The sequence below is a fragment of the Sardina pilchardus genome, chromosome 13, assembly GCF_963854185.1.
Source record: "Sardina pilchardus chromosome 13, fSarPil1.1, whole genome shotgun sequence".
NCBI classification, from domain to species: domain Eukaryota; kingdom Metazoa; phylum Chordata; class Actinopteri; order Clupeiformes; family Clupeidae; genus Sardina; species Sardina pilchardus.
In genome coordinates, this window is record NC_085006.1 from 4,811,767 (window position 1) to 4,835,698 (window position 23,932).

The 23,932-nt window shown below is 40.9% G+C and overlaps 2 protein-coding genes across 4 annotated transcripts in view; both read left to right on the top strand.

Annotated features, from left to right (window-relative positions):
* Window positions 1-193: 193 nt before the first annotated feature.
* Window positions 194-10,311, top strand: napab (N-ethylmaleimide-sensitive factor attachment protein, alpha b). The gene is made up of 11 exons (XM_062552597.1): window positions 194-758; window positions 1,850-1,929; window positions 2,078-2,194; window positions 2,489-2,535; window positions 2,899-2,976; window positions 5,575-5,630; window positions 6,335-6,419; window positions 7,038-7,142; window positions 7,538-7,606; window positions 7,976-8,026; window positions 9,074-10,311. The coding sequence occupies exons 1-11, from the start codon at window positions 661-663 to the stop codon at window positions 9,173-9,175; spliced, it is 888 nt and encodes a 295-aa protein (XP_062408581.1). The 5' UTR covers window positions 194-660; the 3' UTR covers window positions 9,176-10,311.
* Window positions 10,312-13,523: 3,212 nt separating this feature from the next.
* The window catches only part of b3gnt2l (UDP-GlcNAc:betaGal beta-1,3-N-acetylglucosaminyltransferase 2, like), a 32,231-nt gene continuing 21,822 nt past the window's right edge, over window positions 13,524-23,932 (top strand). For 2 of the 3 annotated variants that reach the window (XM_062552818.1, XM_062552814.1), the window contains exon 1: window positions 13,524-13,776. The gene's annotated coding sequence lies outside the window, so the exon portion shown is untranslated. Of the gene's footprint in view, window positions 13,777-22,042; window positions 22,159-23,932 lie in introns of those variants that run through there. The other variant, XM_062552817.1, reaches the window with a different exon arrangement.

Sequence of the window (23,932 nt, forward strand, 5' to 3'; positions counted from 1 at the left end):
AACCAAATGGAGAATACCAAAGATTTCCCACGTCTGAAATATAACATATAAGTCAGGCAAATACGCCGTCTCATTTTGGGTCCATGTACTATCATGACATAGGTTTTATTATAAACTTGGAAACATTAGGATGATTTATGTTGCCAGTCTCTCGCTGTAGCTATGCTATACTGTATTGAAGTATTCGAATCAACCCTGGTATAGGGTCTGCATGTTTTTCCACATTCTTATTGTGCATCGTATGTTACATGCGACACATCTGTCCATCCCATTGTACAGGGCAAATTGGCAAAATCACAGAAACTGCACTACTGCAGGGCCTACCATTCTTATGGTACCATTATTTGCCTATTAGCTACAAAACCGCAATAATATCGGCAGAGGACGCCAGTGGTCCGTGGTTGAAATTACGTGAATTCTGTGGTTACGATTAATTGTTTTCCTTTAACTTCTGATCATAGCTTCCACATTTGTGTGAATTTTGTACAGTGACAACTGCTGTTTGTCATGTTTACATGTTTGAACGTTGCATGTAACCTTAGCTCTCCGTTCTCACGTGACTGGGGCGAAAAGCAGTGATGTGGCGGAATTCAGTTTCAACTTTAGCACAACGTTAGCTACATAACTAGCTGGCTAGTGCCTAGACTTTTAGCTGACAAAATGGACAACTCTGGGAAAGAAAAAGAAGCAATGGCCCTCATGGCTGAGGCTGAAAAGAAAGTAAAATCATCTCAGTCGTTCTTTGGATCTTTATTTGGGTAAATATTAATGTGAAATCAGCTTTAGACCTAACTTACTAACTTTGCTGACATGGGGTTTAGCTTCATGCTGCGGGGTTGAGAGTTGTTTACAACTTTGTTATGTAGTTTCCTTGGTCCTACGTCTGACACAATTATTCAGGTTTCTAGTATGTCATTCCATACAAAACTATGTGCAAAACCCGCTGGCTACCGTTCCCAAAACAAAATGATGTGCATTAGTGGAGTTGGGAAGCTAGATAGCGATGTCATAGCATGTTGTTGGTTGAATAGCATATAGCTGTGTATAGTGAAGTATCCATGCAGTGGTCTAATTCAAACACTCAGTATTACTATGCAGGTCTGTCTATAACCAACAGCAACATTAGCTAAATTTCCATTTCCCCTCCCAGTATTGATATTGACAAACAGATGAGCCATGCTAAGTGAGCTCATCATATGCTAGTTAGCATGCGTAACATACGATTTTAGGTGTGTACAGGTAATGTGGGTTACTATCAACAATGAGTCAAGGTTGTCAAGTTAGGGCAGTCCTCTTGCATAGTCTACCTGTTAGGTTTCTGTCAGGGAGAGCCTTGCTCACATGCTCAATTGATATGTGCATTGCTAAACAGTCCAGAGGTATATCTACTATCTATTTCTAGTGTACAAAAGCACTTTTAAGATGATGACAAATATGTAGCTATAGACTATATCCCATAAAATTGCAAGTACATAGCCCTATTTGAAACATATCTTTTAGGCAAGCACCGGTATCATTTTTTACATTTTTTTTTGGAATGGTATGTGATCAGCTGCAGGACAAACAAGAGCAGTAGGTTATGATAACAATATTTATTGGAGGATAGATGAACTGGGCTGTATGGTTGGATTAAGCTGCTTCGCAATGTTTACATGGCCAATAATAGAAAGCTGAGTTTACTTGCATCTTGGAGGGTTTTTTATGAACCTCAGAACCACTTTTGTCTGAGCCTTGTTTGCGATCTTCTACATGTATATAGCTAAATAAAAGTCAGACCTTGAAAACACTATGTAGTCCTATGGACACCATGTTGTGCATTTCCAGGTAGTAATGGCTACTTTGTTCATAGGGGCTCATCAAAGCAGGAGGAAGCCTGTGACATGTATGCTAGAGCAGCCAATATGTTCAAAATGGCCAAAAACTGGAGTGGTAAGAACAATGCATACATTGCTTTTACAATGCTCAGTGGTGTAGTGATTCATTTTAATGTCTGTGATTGTTGTGGCTGTAAGTTAGTACCTAACAGACTATGCAGGTGGTTTGTTTCAATGTCAAACCTAATGTTTTCATGTTTCAGCTGCAGGTAATGCCTTCTCCCAGGCAGCTCTTCTCCACTTGCAGATGCAGAGTAAACATGATGCAGCCACCAACTTCATTGACGCAGGGAATGCTTTCAAAAAAGCCGATCCACAAGGTAGTTTCGCGCTCTGAAACACTGTCAAATCCTATTGCAGGCCTTAAGCGACCTATAATCACAATACAGTCTGAGTTCCCAAGACAGAGATCCCATTTTATTTGCTTGTTATTATTTTCATCTGCTCTGCCATGTAGTTACAAATGTTAGATAATTCCTAGGTTGGCTCCTCTCAAAGTAAGTTTGAAGAAGGAAGTTGCTGTGACTACCCACATGGTTAAATATGAAACACACTGAAGTCAACCTTTTCCCTGATTCATTATGTTTGCCGTTTCTTCCCTTTTCTTTGTACAGAGGCTATAAACTGTCTGAATCGGGCCATTGAGATCTACACAGATATGGTGAGAAAAGTCAGCATGGTTATAACAACTCACAAACCACTTGACACTGAGTGATTGCGTGGTTTTGTCATGCCAATTCTCTCATCCATCGAATGTAATAGTGAAGATTTGAAGAACAGTGTGCAAAAAAACAAGCAAACCATTTAAATCATATGATCATGCTGTACTGTTTAACATGATATGATTATCATAATAGAGTGATGATCATGATACATGATTATGTTAGTTGTGTTTCACTCTTTTGTCTGTGTCTTTGCAAAACAGGAAGCCCTTTTTTGACCGCTGACATACTTTGTTTCCCACCTACACCACAAGAAAAGAGAACAGCTATTTCAGAATACACTATACATTTTTCTTTTTCAGGGTCGTTTTACCATTGCAGCCAAGCATCATATAACGATTGCAGAAGTGTATGAGACAGAACTGGTGGATATTGATAAGGTAAAGTTGAGTTTCTGCTCTTTGACACTATACTACATTTGTGTAAAGCACTCTATATGGCCAAAAATATGTGGACATCTAACCATCACACCCATATCATGCCTACTTGTTTGGTTTCTGGCAGGGAGAGCCTTGCTCACATGTTCAATTGACATGTGTTTCTAAATAATCTAGAGGTATATCTGCTATCGATTTCAAGTGTACAAAAGCCCTTTAAACATGATGAGAAATATGTGGCTATAGGCTATATCCCAGAAAAGAATACAATTACATATTTCCCCCAAATCGTGCTGCCCTATTTGAAACGTGTCTTTTTAGGCAAGTATTGATATCATTTTTCAAATGATTTGCCATGGTACATTATCAGGGTGGCAGTGGCTCAGGAGGAGTCATCCAGCAACTGGAAGGTTACTGGTTCGAGCCCAACTCCTCCTGACCCTGCTGAAGAGTCCTTGAGCAAGACACTTAATCCCAGTGCTCCTGTTAAAGGTGGGGTAGGAGATCTTTGGAGCATGTTCTCTGGAGCATTGTTTAACATATTGCTTGAAATACTCTTCACACCCCCGTTGCAACCAATTAATTAAAAGTTTTGACACAAAAATGAAAAGTTTTAGTGGCCTCTAGAACGAACAATCCAGGAAAAACACTATCCAATCATACTGAACGGACTGATAACGATGATTGGATTCTGATGCATCTATCAAACTGCAATCTGCTCATCCCTCCCGCTTGTGAACAAGCATTGCACATTCCTGTACTCTGGAGGCGTGGTTTCGGGGGGAAGTCTGAAGAAAGGGGTCGGGACTTTTGACCTGTGTATTTTCAAGATGCAGCTTTGCTGGAATCGTTTTCCAGGATCTCCTACCCTACCTTTAAGCAGGTTGGCGCCTTGTAGGGCGGCCTTCGCCATCGGTGTCTGTGAATGGGTGTGGCATGGCGATGTAAAGCGGTTTGGGTGCTTGCAGGAGTTGACATAAGCACTATACAGATGCAGTCCATTTACCAGTCCAGTCCATATCATGTTGGACACCCAACTCCAAAAACATGGCCATTAACTGGAGTTGCATCCCTCCTCCTGCATCTGTAATGACCTCCACTTTACTAGGAAGACTTTCCACAAGACTTTTTAGGTGTGTGGAAAGCTGAACAGGCACTTATGTTAGGCCTAGCATAAATCATTGAATCTGATTAGACCATTATCATCTCACCTGCTAGCATTAGGTTTAAAAGTGACTAAGATTTCCAGTAATTTTCCTATTTAAGACATGTCTCCTCTCAAGTTAGAAAGTGTAATAAGACCAACGGAAACTATACTCTCATTCCAGCGTAATAATCAAGGAACACCATGGGCACAGCAGCACAATGATATCATGCAGCACCTGAAAGTAGTCCCTGTAGGCTAATTTCCAGCAACAAGGCTGAGCTGCAGCAGACAAATTGGTTAGTGACTGGATTATTACACCTGAATGAGAATATAGTTCCATGTCAAATCAGCCTAGAAAATTGCTAAGTTTCATTTTCTTATTACACTTTCTAACTTGAGAGGAGACAAGATTTAGATAGAAAAATTACTGGAATTCTTGCTAGCAGGCAAGAAGGTAATGGTCTAATCAGATTCAATGATCTATGCTAGACTGGAGCTAAAACTAGTATCGCCAGACTCTGAGAACGGTTGCATGAACTGGAGAAAGGTACAAATCAATTGTTTTCCCAAATGATGGAATATCCCATTAAGGTCCCTTTAAGGACTTCAGACTCGAGCCTTTATGGATTGTGCTTTATTTATTGCAGCACAGTCCTGCCACATCTGTCTAACATGTCTTTATGTAGCTTTAATACTCACCACCGGAACCTCCAGGCCTAGCCCTAATCCTGAAATACTAGGTTAGCTGAAGACGAGAGAGCCTACCTCCGCACAAACCTTACAATAGGAAATGCATTCCTGCATTCCTCTAGATAGCAGCATTCTCCTACCATACGCCAACCCAGATTCATCCATCAGACTGCCAGATAGTGAAGCATGATTCATCACTCTAGAGAATGTGTTTCCACTGTTCTAAAGTCCAACGGCTGTGAGAATTACACCTGTCTAGCGGATGCCTGTCATTGCATGAAAAAACATTTACCTCAGATACCTTGACTCCTTGAGAACCTATATTCTTCCAATGGAAACTGCTAATGTTTATCTTTGGAGATTTGTGCTTGTGTTTGCATTGCGGAGTATGTGTGAGTTTATGTTAGTAATGGGCGTGACTGAAACACCTGGTTGAGTAATAAATGGGGGCGTCCACATATTTCTGGCCATTTGTCTGTATGTGATTATTTGCTTAACAATAAATCTAAGATGTTATCAGACCTCTTCACTAACTTCCGTCAGCTGTACCCACTAGGAGTGTTTTTTGCAGCAATTGGAAGAAAATCAGTGATTATTTTGTCTTTTTACATTTTTATTCTCAAAGCATCTAAAATACATATCGAAAGAGATATCTGGAACTGCATCCTAAAAAGCATTTCATGGCAACTTAATGAATGAATGTTAAAGGAACAGTGTGTATGCTGGCATTCAACCTATTTATCATGATTTATGATCTCTTGTAGGCTATTGCCCATTATGAACAGGCTGCTGATTACTATAAAGGGGAGGAATCTACAAGGTAAACTATAATAAATTCATGCATTTTTGTTTCATTAATAAGTCTGTTGTTAATGGTTAACACTTTAAACCATAGAGATTACGATTCAAGCTTAATTTGTTTCGAGTAAAGGGTAAAGGCTGCCACATCACAAAACATCACAGGACATAGTGCATATGATACACATAGATTAGATTAAAAAACAAAATGCATTGTGAATAGGCACACAGTCATCAATCATGACAAAAGAAAATACACTGTCACTCTTTGAGAAATACAGTAAATAATACCCCATAAGGACTCTCTCCCACCCAATACTACTCCGCACCACCCCGCACAGTCACAAGTAGTCACTCACTGACGCACCCTTTATTCTTCTCTTCTGCTCAATTTTACGTCTCCTTTTTAGGGCTGAATGATTTATGGAAAATGCCTATTTGAGATATAATACATTCCTTGATGTTCACGTAATCTTGTCTTGTTGGGCATGACCAGCACTACTTCTGCTAAACAGTGATACAGTACATTAATTTTTCAAGTTGCTACATGTTCATTGTGTTGCCTCTGTTTGTACTGTACATCACCTCTTGTAAATCCAAAACACTCGCAAATAATCGTAGTTGACGTGATTAAATGCAGCCTTGCCGTTTTGCTAATGGCATTAGTCGAAATTATGATTTTGATTAAAAACTCCGCCCTAATCCCTTTATTATCTTTCTGTGTAGCTCAGCCAACAAGTGTCTTCTCAAAGTGGCTACGTATGCTGCTCAGCTGGAAAAATACCAGAAGGCCATTGAAATATATGAACAGGTGGGTGAATGAAATGTTGGTTTCCTCACTGTATCTCACTGTAAACTTAAAAGTAAAAAAAAGAAACCTCAGCCCAAGAAAAATTGAATCATGTAAAATTCTGTTTTGTCATCAATCCTACTTTAAGTGAACTACTTCTACTGAATTATTTAAGTTTAGAATGTTATGTTAAATAGAAATGCATTGTAAAGAAATATGTATACTCAAGTTAGTTTGCCATCCAGCTCACTGCTGTCTGTTTCTCTGTTGTAATATCTGTCTAAATATTGTTTATTGAGACACAATATAGCAAATATAGCATGAAGCTTTGGCTAACCTGTATTGAGCATAGTGTTGAGCGAATTAATGTGCAGTCTTTAAAGGGAATTGGAATTTTCAACATCGGCCCTATTTGTAGATCTTTTTGGGTGCAAAATTTAATTTCATTTGTTTGTATGTTGCTTTGGACAAAGGCGTCTGCTAAGTAACATAACCGTAAAAGAGATTTTAATCTAGATATTTAAATCTGACCAGTAGGAAACGGGTTAATTTATTAGATAATTTGAGATTTTGCGTTTCTGTTTAAGTTATGCAAACAACCACGAGTACTAATGGTGCTTTTGTAATCTTCCTCTGCAGGTTGGAACCAATGCCATGGACAGCCCTTTGTTGAAGTACAGCGCGAAGGACTATTTTTTCAAAGCAGCTCTCTGTCATTTCTGTGTTGACATGCTAAATGCCAAGGTATAGTTTTGTTCCATTTCCTCCGCTGTGATTTATATATCTTTTGCCATTTTAGTCATAGCAATCAAGCAGAAATCTTTTTCATTTGTTTAAATGGATGCACTTTCACAGTTTTTGTTTGGGGTGCTAAACCTAAGTCTAACCTAAACTTGATACTGGTAAGGTAATGAGGTTTCACACAAACATTTTCACCAGTTTATTTTTTGATCAAGTCATGCTCTGATAAAGACCATCTGGCCTGAGTGTTGGCATGTTTGGTTTTGATTTGGCCACATAGAGATGGAATAAAGTCCAGTTCTATTAGGATTTGTGTGTGTGCTGCCCCATTGCCTTAGGGTATTTCATTTGGACTATTTCTTTTTGTCTCATTATCCTTTGTGTCTACTGTTATACAGTTGGCCTTGCAGAAGTATGAGGACATGTTTCCAGCCTTCTCAGATTCACGGGAATGCAAACTGCTGAAGGTATATGCATTTCTTAAGCTGTTATCAATGTTATCTGTTAACATCAGGGAAGTAATTTATGATCCTATGTTAGTAAGTAAGTGAAGTAAGTCAGTAATTTATTTATATAGCGCATTTAACGCGCACAGAGTGCAACCCAAAGCGCTTTAAACAAGACAGAGACAGTGCCAAACGGAGTGGCGTAGTCACCAGCGTACCCGTGACAAGAAGACATGAACAAACAAATGTACAAAATAACAAGATGACAAGACAAAAGATGCCGGACGGAGCGGCGTAATCGCCAGCGCACCCGTGACACCAAGACATACAAGACATACAAGACAGACAAATGTATATATACTATATAACTATATAACTATGTTACCACAGAAACTTCTGGATGCCTCTGAAGAACAGAACATTGATGCCTATACTGATGCAGTAAGTGATCCGAGCTCATACTTTAAAGACGTGTGTAAAAGTTTTCATTTTGTATGTTCATGTTAGACTAGATAAATACATCTCAGCCTGGAAACCTGCACATTTATCTCTCCTGCTTCTGTTTCACTTTTGCTGGAACCAGTCACAAACTGGCTTATCCACCAGATGCACCTGATCGTTGGTCTGATGGTTGGCTAACCAAGACCTATCCAAGCGTACAGAGTCATTTGAACTATGCCCATTGATCACGCCTCTTGTGCAGTCGAAATACAGCCCTGACTTTCCAGACTAATGTTCAATCTCAAAAGATTGAGCTTAGCCACCAAACTATGTTCATGTAGCTTCCATGTTGATTTTTTTCCATGTTGACAACTTGCATACCTTGTGTCAGTTAAATGGTCAAGGCAGCCTCATAAAAATGGTGTGGTTTATTCAAATAGAACCAGGCAGAACCACCTTCTCATCTATTTTGGCTGTTAGGAACATGGACTCTCTCATGAACGTTATCAATGCCATTTAATTTCAGGAATAACATTTCCAAAATCAAAAAACGTATGGTTTATGTAATCAAGGCAAACTGTATTAGCCTGCTCCTACCATACTCTGGTACATTCATAATGTACAGACAGTCTGGCCACTTTCCATTGCCAAGCGTGAACTTCCGTGAATGCGGATACTCTGAGAAAACCTGTGAATATACTGCAGACCCAGACTACGTAGTGAAGTGAAAACTGGGCAGAAGTACGTAGGAAGGCGGAGCCAGAGCCAGGCCAAAACTGTATAGCCAACAACCTCAAATCTAAACATTTGTTTCATCACTAAAGCAAATAATTCAATTAACCAAACTACTGTACACAATTTCTAGGAAGTATGTGTATAACGATATGCATGAGGTGTAATAATGTAAAACTCCATGCATGGGAGTGGTCACTATGGAGGAAATAATATTGTATAACCAAAAAGGACAAGCAGAATTTGCATTTACAAGAAGATATTTCCATTGCATTTGTGCACCACAGTTCACCGTGAAATGTCATGTTTGTTCAGGTGAAGGAATACGACACTATCTCACGGTTGGACCAGTGGCTCACCACCATGCTGCTGCGCATCAAGAAAACCATACAGGAAGATGAGAGTGACCTCCGCTAACGACACTCTCACACAAAGAGTTGCTTGCCCAGCGACAACCTTGTCTTTTGGATCATTCCCAGATTTTGCTATGTGGCACTTTTTAGTGACTTGCGACTATTGTGACCGTAATCTGTCAGTTTTTCCAAAAAAAAAAAAAAAAAGCCTTATGTGCCTTCTGTTTCTGATGAGCCTAGATTTTTTGCCTGAAGACCAGCTTCCCAGACTCTAGTCTAGAGAGTCTAGAGCATTACATCCACTGGTGCTCTAAACTCTAGTCTAGAGAGTCTAGAGCATTACATCCACTGGTGCTCTAAATAAGGTCTTATTCACGACCCTTAAGAACACTAACTTTCTTGAATGGAAACCTGTTGCCAGGGTGAGCAGTGCCTTCAATCATGACTAGCTGCAGCACACTCTTTGGATCTTTGTTTTGTGCTGTCCGAGAAACAGACGTAGGTCTAAGCACAGCATAAATAGCACACCATAACTGTCTTTAACAGATTCTTTATGCCTGTATTCCATGTACTATTTTATTTTATTTTATTTTTTTGCCACAGGATGGTAGTCAAAATGTTCAGACAGTCAACTTTGATTTTTTTGTGATGAATTTGGTTGGAACAATTAAAAAATATGAAAATTGTATGATGCCCAGGCTTTGTAAAATATAATGTGTATGACTGAATATCCTTTGCTGTTTGTTCCTTTTTCAGATCTTAAGTGTTTCAGTGACAGATTGGTCCGGATACGAAACTTCTTATTTAAATACTGTGCTTCTTTCTTTCTTCTCTTTTTTTTTCTTTAGGGAAGTGAAATTTGGTATTGTGGCCTTGTACTGTGTTCGTCCCATGTATTTCAACAGCACATTTGCATTTTTGCAGATTTTTTTTAAATAACTAGACATCCCAATTTTATAAAAAGGATCACCGCACACCATTGGACTACACTTTTAAGATTCATTTCTGAGCAACTCGTTTCGCCATGTGCTTCCTCAGGCTCTAGGAGATCCCAGTTTTATAGTTATAGTTGGTTAGCAGACATTTTTATCCAAAGCGAGCTACAACATGTTCAAATGTCCCAAATACAAATCCACAAACAGATGGGGTAATAAATACATTCTGATTCTAAATAATAATAAAACAAAATGTTGGCTTTCATATCTGGACTTAAACAATGCATAGAGTTTTGTTAATATCATTAAAGTTATGGTTGTAATTTATTAATCCCTAATCAATGCCATTAGATAGATTAACATGAAAAATGGGAGAACAGGGCTATGTAAATACAATTTAAAAAGAAAACAACATATAATCAAATCATATCGGTTTGTGAATGTGTTTCTATTATTATTATTATTATTATTATTATTATTATTATTATTAATAATAATAATAATAATACTATTAATAATACCAGACCTAGATCGGCTATTTATCATAAACCCCCGCTTAGATGGGCATCAAGATATGGCACTTTTGAATGGCTCATGTAGACTTACTGGCACGGATTATGCCTACATTATATCGTCATTCATAATAGGTTACAGACGACAGGAATAGCAGCTGTAACCAACATGATTTGTTGGCTTTAATTGACTAGCATTGGAAAGGGAGTTCAATCAGACATTTCCCCATATTGAAGGTTTTTTTGTGATTGATAATTATTAACAATTTGTAATTGTAGGCTATTGAAATCGTATGTCATTGCAGGTTTGTATGTTTTCCTAAACCTAGACTTTGTTAAGGTGCATGGTCAGCAGACAAACATGCCTAGAGCCGGCCCTGTTCAACCATGTTTATTCCTTCTGGAGTCTTTTCAACAGTGAACGTAGATTAATATAGGAATTGAAAAGTTGATTGTGTGGCCTATGAGGGAACACCCAGTGATACCCTTGGTACCATCAAATGGTAGCCTATAGTGATGTGGTCAGGATATACACTTGTTTGCTGTGGTCCACTTTACTGGTGACCGTTTTGTGGTTCGCTTGATCACAAAATGTACCAAACTCAAAACTTTTTTACCACTACACTCCTAATGAATTGCCCTAACATTATTTGCAACAGAATTTCATTAATTGAACATCACGGTAGCAATATCTACCTCTTTTTTCTAATAAACAGATAGATCAAGGTTCAAAACCTTCAATGGCATTTATGTATACTTAAGGATGTCTTGTGTGTGTCTGACAGAGGAGGGGAGCGAGAAAGAGAGAGATAAGTGGTGTAGATGACAAGTTTAACATCAAATAGCCTATAAAGTATCTGTAAATCACTGTTTCTCACTTGGAAGGCCCCAGAATGTTTTGTTCCCTTTTTCTTCTCTCTCTCTAACTCACATATGATAAATTGCATGTTTCTTTCTCCCTGTAGTTTGTATTTAATTGTCTGAAGATGTCCGTTGGTGTTATGTGATAATAAGCTATATTATGTCATTATGTCAAGAGGTAGTCCTTTGTAATCATTGCATGTTGTGTTTCAGAGACAGAAACATGGTTAACATTGGACTATAACATTGGGATCACTGCTGCCCATGCAGGAATTCGTGTGCAGGTTATCGGTATGTTCATAAATTGCCACTATGAGCGCTCTGAGCAGCCCTACTGAAACTTTTTAACCGTGCATTGTCTTGTTGAGTGTCAGATTGAATTTACACGAACACACCCTGACAGCCAGTGTGACGGCCACACGACATTGTTAACTTTTGCAGCCAATCACTGCTGTCGTTTCATTTGACTGATAATAGCATAGTGATGAAAGGCAGATTTGAAGGCGGTTTGTTTGCGGGCCTGGGCCACCAATAAAATCCATCAGGCGGCTAGTTGAATAGCCCTGGTCAAAATGAACACTTTCACTGACTTGCCGCTGGAACCATTTGTCTAATGCTGGAGGATCTTCAAATGTGCAGTTATCATTATAGGCCTGGTGGAGTAGTGTGTACAGGCATGCAGCTGTAATTTGGTGAGCATGATGGGTCTTTCTCACATGATGGCATTGATGAAAGAATCTGCAGTGAGAATAGAGGTAGCTATTTCAGCCTCCACCAGAGCATTGGTCCATCCACTGTCACTGGCTAAGGCATTGAGAGGTTGGTCTGTAGTGAGAACAGGGACCTGCCCACTTTTATGGTGGACACACAACACCTTCTGTCCTGAACCGCTGACAGACACCATTGGCATCTCGGCTGATACTTGACATGACACACACAAAAGAGTGTGTCAATTAGGCCTCGCTTATGGGTAACAGCATGCATTAAGAGCCACGTACAGTGGAAGTGGTGTTTGTGGGTGTGACGCATTGTGCTTGATGTCTTTGCTACCCACGCATGTTTTACACTGTTGAAAACCAAGAGCTGTGAGACTGTTAAAGCTGCAGTTGTAGTTGCAGGGCTCTAGACGGTCTTGGTACCCAGTTGAAAACGCACAACCATCACATCTGACTTCCTCCATGAAAGCTATTAACTGCAATGTCATGCAGCTGAGCTCCTACCTTTTGTTCATTCGTTTGAACTGTTTGGTTTTCTTGTAGAGCATTCGAAGACAGTTTGATATTTTGCTTCAAGGACTATCATGTCTCCAGGGGCATGTTTTCTTAGTAGTTATATGTCTTGAATTTCAATAGCAGCATTTCTGACATTTTGATTTTTTAATCATTGAATTATTTTGGATTTGGACTTGTATTTCCAACATGGTCCTTGGTGTTAGGACATTTAACACACAACATAAGACCTATCGCAGGACAAAGACAGTAACATTTAACACAAAATCATCCCAGGTTCAGGAGAATTCTAAAATCAGAGAAACACCGATCACATAAAATAATCCATCTATTCTAATTTAAAATGGTCTGTTTCTCCATAAAAATGCTTTTATCTGAAGTATAAAAACCCCTCTGGTATTTAGAATTTTGGGGGAAAGTGGCAGATTATTTCAAAAGGATACCTATATATATATATATGTATATAAAAAACCTTCTTGCTTATTTTGCATGTGGTCTGTTTTTAAGTTTAGTTGATAACCCACAGTGTGTGCCAGACAGAACATGCATACTCAAAATTTTATTAAAATGTTTTTAATGTCCCCAAGGGCCATTCAGTTCACAACAGGTAGCCTACTCAACACATCTGTACACATCCACACAAAAACACATAAAACATGACGCAATAAATTCATATATGTATACACTAGGCCTACTTGTGCTGTGACATGGTCAAGGATATTACAGTATAATTGAGAAACCCAGCAGCTGTTGGTATCTGAGTAGGCTATCTAGACCTGGCACGTTTCGGGATGTTATTAGCCATGCATATGCTCAACTTTACCTGAGTGCCGATAAATCTCGAGGGCGCTGTAGGCACTTGAATGTCATCGTTACATCTGAGGTGTCAATTTTCAGGAAGAACATCTTTTTTTGAGAACCGGCTGCTTGCGACGAGTAGGGTCCGGGGATGAGGGCGCTGTCGATCTAGTTTAACCAAATAGACTTTATATCGACTGATTATTATTGCTCCAGAAGCTTTAAATGAGGGAAACACCACTGTGTCAATTGAGATATAATGGAAGAGTGAGGACATGGACATGTTTGGCTATCTTAGCCTACAAGGAAATTCATCAGACACTGCAACAGGTAGGCTAAAGCGTTTGATTGGCTTTTAGTAGACGACATAATCAGTATATTTGCTTAATTTTTGCCTTGTCGTTTCACTTATTTCATCTGAGAATTGCAAAGAAAGAACCAGATTAGCCTACAGGTTTGAAATTTGTGTTAAGGGGGAGTCCGGTATAGCCTAGATGTAGAAAAACTAATGTTGAGATCAATATTGTAGGCTATACTGTGAATGGTTTCGCTTCCTGAAGCTGAGACTATTCTTTCTTGCAGACATCTTTTTGCAATTATTATCTCGAGGTGTTTACATGTTGCCTAAATCCCCAGGGAAATGGGAAATAATTATTCTTTTGGGACACCTGTGTGTGTGTGTGTGTGTGTGTGTGTGTGTGTGTGTGTGTGTGTGTGTGTGTGTGTGTGTGTGTGTGTGTGTGTGTGTGTGTGTGTGTGTGTGTGTGTGTGTGTGTGTGTGTGTGTGGAGGGGTGGGGGGGGGGGACGCAACACTTGGGTAGAACTATCGTTATAAACTTAAATTGCTTCACTGGTGTGTATTAAGAAAGCGGTGTCAATCTTTAATACCTGTGATTCTTGTAGGTAGGCCTATATAATGCCACATCTTTAAAAAGCGTATTCGCCACAATAACGCAGAATCCCCTGTCCCTGTAGCGGCTAAAATTAGATTTTTAAAAACCTAAACGGCGTTGTAAATGCATTCGCAGCATGACACCGCATCGCGGACAGAGATGCAACTGTATCAAGGACCAGTGAGGGGAGAAACCCCATTTCGTAAAGGCCGAAGGGCATTCACACCAGAAACGATAATAGGCTATAACCATAACGATAAAAGCGTTCAGACTGACCAATGATAAGCAAAGTATGGGCAAACCCTGCCTGGATTTCGCTCTTCAGCTCAGGCTGGAAACCTGCACATATCTCTCCTCCTGTCCACATCTGGGTCCAATCACAAACTAGTTTATCCAAAATAAAAGGCGCACCCGGATCGTGTGTGATTGGTTGAAGGACTATCCAAAAAGCGTAGGCTATACAGAGTATTTGAACTAGGCTATGTGCATTAGAAATAAAGCGCAGACTCCCCAGACTAATGTTCAATCTTAAAGGAACACTTCACCGTTTTTTCATATTAAACTACGTTATTCCCTTAACTAAGACGAGTTGACACATGCCTCTCAGGTTTCAATGCGTGCACTCACTGGCTCTGGCGCGCGGCGCAACTTTGATAGCACTTAACTGGCCCAATGCATTCATTAGGATCCAAACAGAGCTGAGGTTAGAAGCGACCAAACACCTCCATGTTTTCCTTATTAAAATACAGTAACACAAGTAGTCACACGACCAAGTATGGTGAGACAAAATAAAATGTGGTGCATTTATAAGCAGGTAAAAGGGATAACTATATTTTGTGGCGGAATAACATAGGTAGCACTTAGACTCTGCGCAGTAATATCCTCACTTCATAGTGAAACTGAAAGTGCAAGAGTGAGGATATTACTGCGCCACACAATATAGTTATCCTATATTGTGTGCCAGAGCCAGTGAGTGCACGCATTGAAACGCGAAAGGCATGTGTCAACTCGTCTTAGTTAAGGGAATAACGTAGTTTAATATGAAAAAACGGTGAAGTGTTCCTTTAAAGTGTAACTGCGCCCTAAAATATGTTTTTTAAGCTGTTGATTGATTGAAATTACTCATAAGTGGTGAACTACACTATTACCAGGGTTAATATTGACATGAGTTACATGAGTAGACCAAGTATGGTGAAACAAATTAAAACGTGGCACTTTTCTAAGCCAGTAAGAAGGATAACTACTGTATAGTGTAACACTGGCGCGTGAGGTATGTATCAACTCTTCTTACGGAATAACGTAGTTTAATATGAAAAAACGGTGGAGTGTTCCTTTATAGGAAAGGAGAGATATGTATCAACTCATCTTAGTAAAAGGAACACATGTTCGGTGATGGCAGCATTGTGCGCAGACTCTGCATGAATTCTCTGAACTCTGCACTCACAAAACATGGACAGAACTGTCTCTGGTCGTGCTGGCTGAAGTTGAGGTTATTACAGGTTAAACATCCATCCATTTGGAATGAGTGTCCATAAGGATCAAAAACCTTTGCCATGGTTTGCTCGACCACTCCCAGGGATGACATGGTGCTTGGGCTGATGAGTTACAGTGTTCTTGGCATGTGACACATCTTTTAACCACAGCTTCAATGTCGGCATCTAACTTCGGCCACCAGAGGTAGCTTCGCACTAAAGCTTTCATTCATGTGACCGTAATTTAGTTGCTGTAACAAGACGTCACTTCCTGGCGGCGGCACCACTTCACGTGAGCCCCACAGTACACATCCATCTTGCACGCTTAACTCTGTTTGCCTAACAGCATATGGTTGGAAAGCTGGGTCTCGGTCTTGTGGCGGCCAACCATGGTGGACAAACTGTGTCACCCTGGACAACACAGGATCTCTGCTTGTCCATCTGCTCATTTCAGCTCCCGAGACAAGGGTCACATTCTCCATCATCAGCGCTCGCTTCTCTTGCAGAGGGAGTCGACTCAACACATCTGCCTTGCTATGGTGTTTTCCTGGTTTGTAAACAATCTCATACTCATACGCTTTCAAGGTTACTGCCCACCGCTGTATATGAGGGGAAGCCATTTGAGGCACTGCCTTCATCTCATTGAAGAGAGACAGTAAAAGGTTTGTGGTCAGTGCAAATGACTATTTTTCTTCCATATAAATATTTATGGAAATGCCGAATGCCAAATATCACCACCAGACCTTCTTTGTCCAGTTGTGAGTAGTTTGACTCTGCTGATGTTAGTGTCATAGACTTGAAGCTGATCAGTCTCTCCTGTGTATTTGGCATGCGATGCGACAACACCACACCCACTAAGGAGAAGCATCGCAGGACAGGATCAGGTCTTTTTGAATGTCATAATGCACACATCAGACGACTGCATGAGTCGCTTTGACTCCTCAAAAGCTCTCACTTGCCTCCCATTTCCAGGTGGTTTCCTTTCTTAACAGTTCATGTAAAGGAGATAACAATGTTGACAGGTTTGGCAGGAACCTGTTGTAGTAGTTGAACAGTCCTATGCTCTCAGTTCTGTGACATTGGTTGGTGCTGGTGCTTCTTGTATTGACCTGACCTTATGTGGCAAAGGATGAAGCCCATAGGCATCCACCTTGTGTCCAAGGAACACCGCCTCCTGTTCCATGAACGCACATTTGTTGTGCTTTAGGCGAAGACCAGCTTCCTGAAGCCTCAGAACACCTCATTCAGTGTTGCAAGGTGATATTGGTCACTGTGGCCCGTCAGAAGAATGTCTTCCACATACACAGCCACATTCAGGATGCCAGACACCAGACTCTCTCCATCATTCATTGAAAAATGGCTGGACTTGAGGAGACCCCAAATGGAAGACAGACGATTCACCTGAAAGAGACCTTTGTGCGCATTAATAGTGGCATATGGCTTGGACGCCTCATCAAGTATCACTTGCTGATATGCATGGCATGGCTCAGGTCCAATTTACTGAACTTTTTGCCACCTGACAATTTCTCAAACAAGTCCTCCAATTTTGGTATTGGATACTGCTCGAGCTTCGACACCTGGTTGACAGTGAGCTTGTAGTCTCCACAGATGCGCACTGAATTATCAGATTTTAACACCGGCATGATCGGTGCTGCCGACTCTTCCTCATTGGGTACTGGCCTGGGTTTATAGAACTTTGGAGCCATGCCTTCTTTAACGTAAATTTTGCTGGTGGACCTCTCCAGGTTCCCAGTTCCTCCTTGAAAACCTATTCCTTCTGCCGTAGCACATACGGCAATGTCAGTTCATGCTGCTCCATCTTATTTATAAGAACACAGTTCATTCCCAGCGCCTTTATCCAGGCCCCGTTTAACAGGTTTGGTCCTGGGCCTGCTACGACCACCACTGGCAGCTGTTTGACTTGGCCCTTGTACCTTACAGCAACATCCGCCGCTCCCAGTGTTGGTACTTTTCCGCCCGTCAAAGTCATTGAGCAGTCCTGCAACTCTTGTGTGCCCCTTGCTGTCTTTGGCAAAATCGTCACACTAGCCAGTATCCACCTCGAATTCAACAATGTTCTTATTTATGTTAAGCTGTGCAATAATGGGGTCTACTTTTGTTATTTTTGACTCTGTTAGCTTGTAAATCGTAAACACATCTTCATCACTGGTGACACTTTCCAGAGATTTGCTTATGTGATGTGCAGACTGCTTTTTATCGTTTCTGAAACCTTTTACAAACTGCTTGTGCTTCTCTCCCCCCTTAAGCTGCCGGCCCGCAGGCGGCGAGGATTTGCACACCCTCTTCACTTGACCTTTTTTACCACAGGCATGGCACTTTTCATTGACATATGTTCACCCCCACACCTATAACATGTCAATGGTGTTGCTTTTTCTCACCCTTTATGGTTTGACTCTACATTATGCACTAGCAGTTGCGGTGCTGCTTTACTCACGGTGGTTACATGCTGCCACTCAGACATGCCACCACTACGACATGCTTCCATTTAGACATGCCTCTATTTCGACATGCTGCTATTTAGACATGCTGCCAATCCGACACATTTTAGTACCCCCATTCCGACAGTTTACAAATCCTATTTTTTTCCAAGTCAATTTAACGGACCCTATGAGCCCGACGGATGCAAAGTGCGTCAAAAAACACACCCATTCTTCTCTGTTACATTGCTCCGTGATTATTAGTCACAGCGAGATGAGACCTATATTGCATGAAAGAGCAGAACCGGGGCTTTCCAACGAGACTAGACACGTGTCTGTACGATCAAGTATAAAGTATAAAATAAAATCATGAATTTAAATCAAAGTATATCATATTTACAGTCTATATTGCTCTGCGTTCACGCACACAGCCACTGCTCTCGCTTGGATTACTCCGGGACCAGGCATCGCACAGACATGACAAGCATATCAAATGAAAGAGGAGAAACAGAGCTTTCCGTTGATACCAAACACATCGATCCTTTTGTGTTATAAAAACAGACGAAGTGACAAACAAATAAGAATGTCATATAGCTTCGGCTCGCTACTTTCGCTGATTTACTCGTGAAACGCCTGGTCAAAAATATATGACTTGCATGTCAGATAAAAGAGGAGAGCTAGAGCTATCCACAGATACCAAATACAACCTTCTAGGCCATAAAAAGGACGAAGTGACAGCAAAATAATAACTGTAACATTAATAGCCTATTAATTACCTCATGTCGGAATGGCACGTTGTTTGAAAAAAAAGTGAAATACCGCCACTGCGACCATGGAAAAAAAAAATGTCGGAGTGGTGGGACTTTTTCCCATAAGGAGACATGCCTCCACTACGACAATTGGACGTCAATGTCGGAGTGCTGGTATGTCGGAATGAACGGCGGATACCACTCACGGTGCCATCCAGTGTTTTGGTTGGCTCCGCCAACAAACTGTTCTGCATGCAACACCACACACGAGCCTGTCGCTTAGCATCTCTTTCAACTTATCACCATAATTGCAATGTTGAGCGAGCTCTTGTAGCATTGCCACAGATTCAGTTGTTGCTCTAGCTCTTTTCTCCATGGAACGCCTTATAGAACTACCCTTATAGATTTTTTTTTTAAATTGTCTAAACGGGCGTCTAATTTCTAACATGAAACATACTCTGCATTTAATAGATACATTTTATGAACTGGAAAAATATGCTGTCACCGCGGTTCTGCAAAAGCCTTTTCAATTCTTTTTTTCACTTAAGTTCCATGGGGGGCACATTTTCTATTTTGTCATTAAAGTTCCACAGGCATATACTGTATGTTCTCCGACAACAAACTCTCCATGAGGGGAATGCTTGTGAAAAAGCGATCGAAGTAGACACAGTGATTGAGACCAATCAAAAGGGGCGTAAAAAGACGTCTTTATGGGGAAAAGAGCTAGTCCTCAAATTGAATTTAAATCTTTCGACTATTTCACTGGGCTTCGGGTTATAATGTGACTGAAGCAGGACAGTCAAATCCCTATATGACTTTTCGCCTGGCTTGTTTGGGCTCAATACGTTTCTCATTAAACTGTATGTCCAACTGCCAACAGAGCTTAACAATATCACCCGCTTCTTTCCCTCTTCTGTGATCCCATTCGCAACAAAAAAAATGCAACACTTCGACATATTCCTCCCGAGTTTTAGCCTGGTAGTAAACCAGGCCACGAATAATGAAAATGGCCTAACTCGAGGGGTGGCACCAAGCATGCATTTGAAAATCTCACTGCATACAATTGGATAACACTACGACCAATGTTTACTCTGACTGATTCTGGACTTCGACGCAACTGGATAACACTACGACCAAAAACGAAAGTTGTAGCACTGTCGTCATCAATTTAGCTCGCCCACACTTTTTTTGGTTACCCCTGATGGTTGGGGTAAACGTAACGTGCATCATTGCTCGTGGCCAGAGTATCTTGCGGACACAATTCAAATTGTGCCGTTGTGAGAACTCTGGATTTCCAAGTTTGGGTCTGACTGTCAAACACAATAAGCGTTCTTACCATATAGCCATCTCGACGTCTTGGTTATTGTTAGCTTCCCCATCATACAGGGACGGCCGTGGCCTACTGGTTAGGGCTTTGAGCTTGTAATTGGAGGGTTGCTGGTTCGATCCCCGACCAGTCCACGGCTGAAGAACCCTTCAAAATTGGGAGACCGAATTTCCCTCACAGGATCAAAAAAGTATTCATACTTATACGACATTAGCCATGTGTCCACTTTGTTGAGCTCTCAAGCTTCTTGCTATCGTTATCGTCTTCCGAGCTCACCGGTTTCCTCGTCGCCAGATGTAATATCCCTAGTGTTAGTAAAGGACAGGCGGACAGTGGGTAACCATTATCTGATGTTTACTGGAACACTAGTAAGAGCATTACATCAGCATAGCAGTCTCTGAATACTTCTACTATAGCACAGCACAGCACTGAGCTACTCACCAATTATGTTAAGCTGAACTAATACTGCCACTTAGTGGACAATTCTAACATGACAGAGTTAACATTCCCCCATCTACTACAATAGCCAGACTACAAAGTCTCCTTGTGTTAATGAATGTGATTGCTAAAATGTGATGGGTTCTGATTGGCTATTAGCTTTTTATGGTTCTCAAAATCGCTCTGAAAGTGGTCGCCAATGTTCTTCATGACTCATTCTCGATTCATATTAACGAGAGCAATATCCTCTGCCTATTTGTTTATGTTATCGTTCTTGGTGTGAACGGCCCTTTATGCATGTGATAACCTAGCCTGGAGACCTTGACTCTCTGACTTCGCAGAGAGTCTGGCCTAAATCCATTGGCAAACGTTTATTTCCTGGTTAGTGGATGCTTGTCAGAAGTTTGAAATCATTGGAGTTCAATCACTAACGTTTGGTAATGACGTAGGTTAACCATGGGGGACACAACGATAACGAAAGGGTTGCAACTTAAATGTAATCACTCTCAGAAAAGCCCTCTGTTCGCTGGTTGGTCGGAGGTGCTCTTGCCGGAGTAAATGAGGGCGGATCAAGCTATTCCAGATGGAGTACTAGGGAAAAGAAATTGAGCGGAAGTACGTAGACAGGCGGAGCCAGGCTAGTGATAACCCTGATAAGACTGTACATTGTCCCAGTGCGTTTAGCTGTCAAATGCATGCATTTCTAATATTAGAAATTTCTTAATAACAGTAGGCCTAGTGTATTTAAAATGTTACAACAGTAAACAAACGTTGGTCTTTCCGAGGTTTATTTTTGTATTTTGGGGTACAGATAATTACAGTTAACAGTTAAAGCTAATTACTACACACATACACGCCAGGCACCAGCTAGAACAAAGTAGCGGTGGAGTTTCTCAAACACTTGTCATGGCAGAACCAGCGAAAATAAGTGAGAAGCCTTACCAGAATACTCTGAAGCTGTAGGGGGAGTTCTGCAGAGAAACCTTCAAATAAAAACCAAGAAAACAGTGAAGAAATGGCTGAAAGGGCATAGTTTGCCTTTAATGAAGATGACCCGAAAATCATTTTGACACTGTAAACATTCTCTTACAAATGTGAAAAGCAGTTTACTGTAAAGCTATTATTCATTGACATCAGGAAACTTTTAAAACTGAAACCTTCTGCATACAAGCCCCTCACAGTTCCTCTCTTATCTATCTATCTTTGGGTCGCCAAAAATATGGGAGGGGTTGTAAAATTATTTGCATTCAGTAGCCTTCAGTAGGATATTCAGTAACCCTAGATGTAGACTAATTCACTGTGTTTCCATAATGTTCCTCTGAAAGTCGCTGCTGTGTTATTGCAAATCTCTACCTGTGCCTCTTGCTATGATAAGCTTGAATATGCTGTGGAAGGTAAGGTAACTTTTATTTATATAGCACATTTTTGACAAGGTGTATGCACAGAGTGCAACCCAAAGCACGTTTGAACTTACCAGTGACAGAGACCAATGCAGCCTTTTGCCACAGAAGTGCCAGTTAAACATTGAATGAGTGCTAATAGTGCCTGTAGTTATCCATGGGAAAAGAATTAATCAGATAGTTAAAGCCTGCCATTTCCAGTGCCTTTGGTGTTGACATAGCTATGAAAGAACACATTTTCTGCCTCTGCCTATTTTGCAACATTCTCCTAAGTGAAACTAATTTTTGACAGTTTGAGAGAAGGGGGTCGCCAGACTCAAAGGCCGGGACACACCAATCGCTATTGGCCGTCAGACGTCATCGGACAGTCGGGCAAGGTCGGGGACTCAAGTCTGTTTGGTGTGTCCCATGCCGTCGTCAGTCGGAGGAGCCGTCGACGTTATTTTGGCCGATTTGACCTGTCGAATCGAATTCGGCCTCAATGCCAAATCTGTTTGGTGAAGTTATAGCTTAGTGAAACTAATTTTTGTTGGTTGGAGAGAAAGGGGTTGCGAGACTTGGACAATGTCTTTTGGGGGATCGCCAGACAAAAAGTTTAAGAACCACTGGCCTACACTACACAATGAGTGGTTTGTTGAGCCAAAGCCAGAGGAGCATTCAAATTCGGTAAAGTAGAGGCACAGGCATTAGAACAGGTTTGACCACATTAACAGCTGCAACCCTGGCTTGTGTGTGTGGGTGTGGGTGTGTGTGTGTGTGTGTGTGTTGGGGGGGCAAGCTAGGCTATAGTATACTGTATCTATCTTTACATGTTTCCTTGTTCAGAATGTACTTTATGTTTCTTGTGTGTTCCCTCTGTGGTAAGTCTTGTCTAACGTTTGTTTTTTGTACATTGTAAACCACACCCTCTCTTGTCCATGCAAAATTTCTCTCCTGTAGAGACAAAAAAGGCGAATTATTATTATTATTATTATTATTATTATTAATAAACCCTGTACTGGCTTTAGAAAACACTACCCTACAGAAACAGCCATCTTACACCTAACAGAGCAAATTTGATTACACCTTGACACCGTTAATCACAATGTTTTTATATCTAAACTTAAGCTTAAATATTGCCAACTTCAACCTTGTGTCTTGCTTGGATCATCATACCTATCCAGCAGAACAGTGTTTGAAAATCAAAGATGTGTGCTCTAGCAGTGTGAAGTACACAATGGGTATACCTCAAGGATCTGTGTTAGGCCCACTACCTTTTAGTCTCTACAGTAATGACCTTCATACTGGTACTGTCATGGAGTAGAGGTACAACTATACGCCGACGACATTGTTCTAAAACACACATGGTCTATCAGCTCAGCTAGCAGCTATCAAACTTGCCAGTGCCCTGGATGGAGTGGTTGAGTGGCTATAGACCAATCTTGCCTCACTTTAAATGTAAGCAAAACAAAAGGCATGTTCTTTTCCAAAACCAAGCCTTAACCCCAGATGTAAACATATGCATTAAAGGGATATTCCGCCATTTTTGGAAATAAGCTCATTTCCCATAGCCTAGAAATCTAGACGCACCCTAGCGGGCAAAAAATATTTTTGCCTAGCGGTATGGTCTAGGGTCGCACCGTTGAGGACAAGCCTGCGCTAGGCTCGAGTTCAGCCTAGCCAATCAGAACGCTCTATCTGTGTACGAAGTCCTTGAGCCCGCCTTAGCTCACCTTCGGCTTCCGATAAGACGCCAGGGGGCTGGACCATGCATCCTCGTTCGACGAGT

Bases quoted from the DNA above. Each gene is read 5' to 3' on its own strand.
- napab (XM_062552597.1), top strand. From the start codon at position 661: ATGGACAACTCTGGGAAAGAAAAAGAAGCAATGGCCCTCATGGCTGAG. The intron at 7,607-7,975 runs GTATATGCATTT...ATGTTACCACAG, and splicing joins GGGAATGCAAACTGCTGAAG to AAACTTCTGGATGCCTCTGA. The intron at 8,027-9,073 runs GTAAGTGATCCG...ATGTTTGTTCAG, and splicing joins TTGATGCCTATACTGATGCA to GTGAAGGAATACGACACTAT.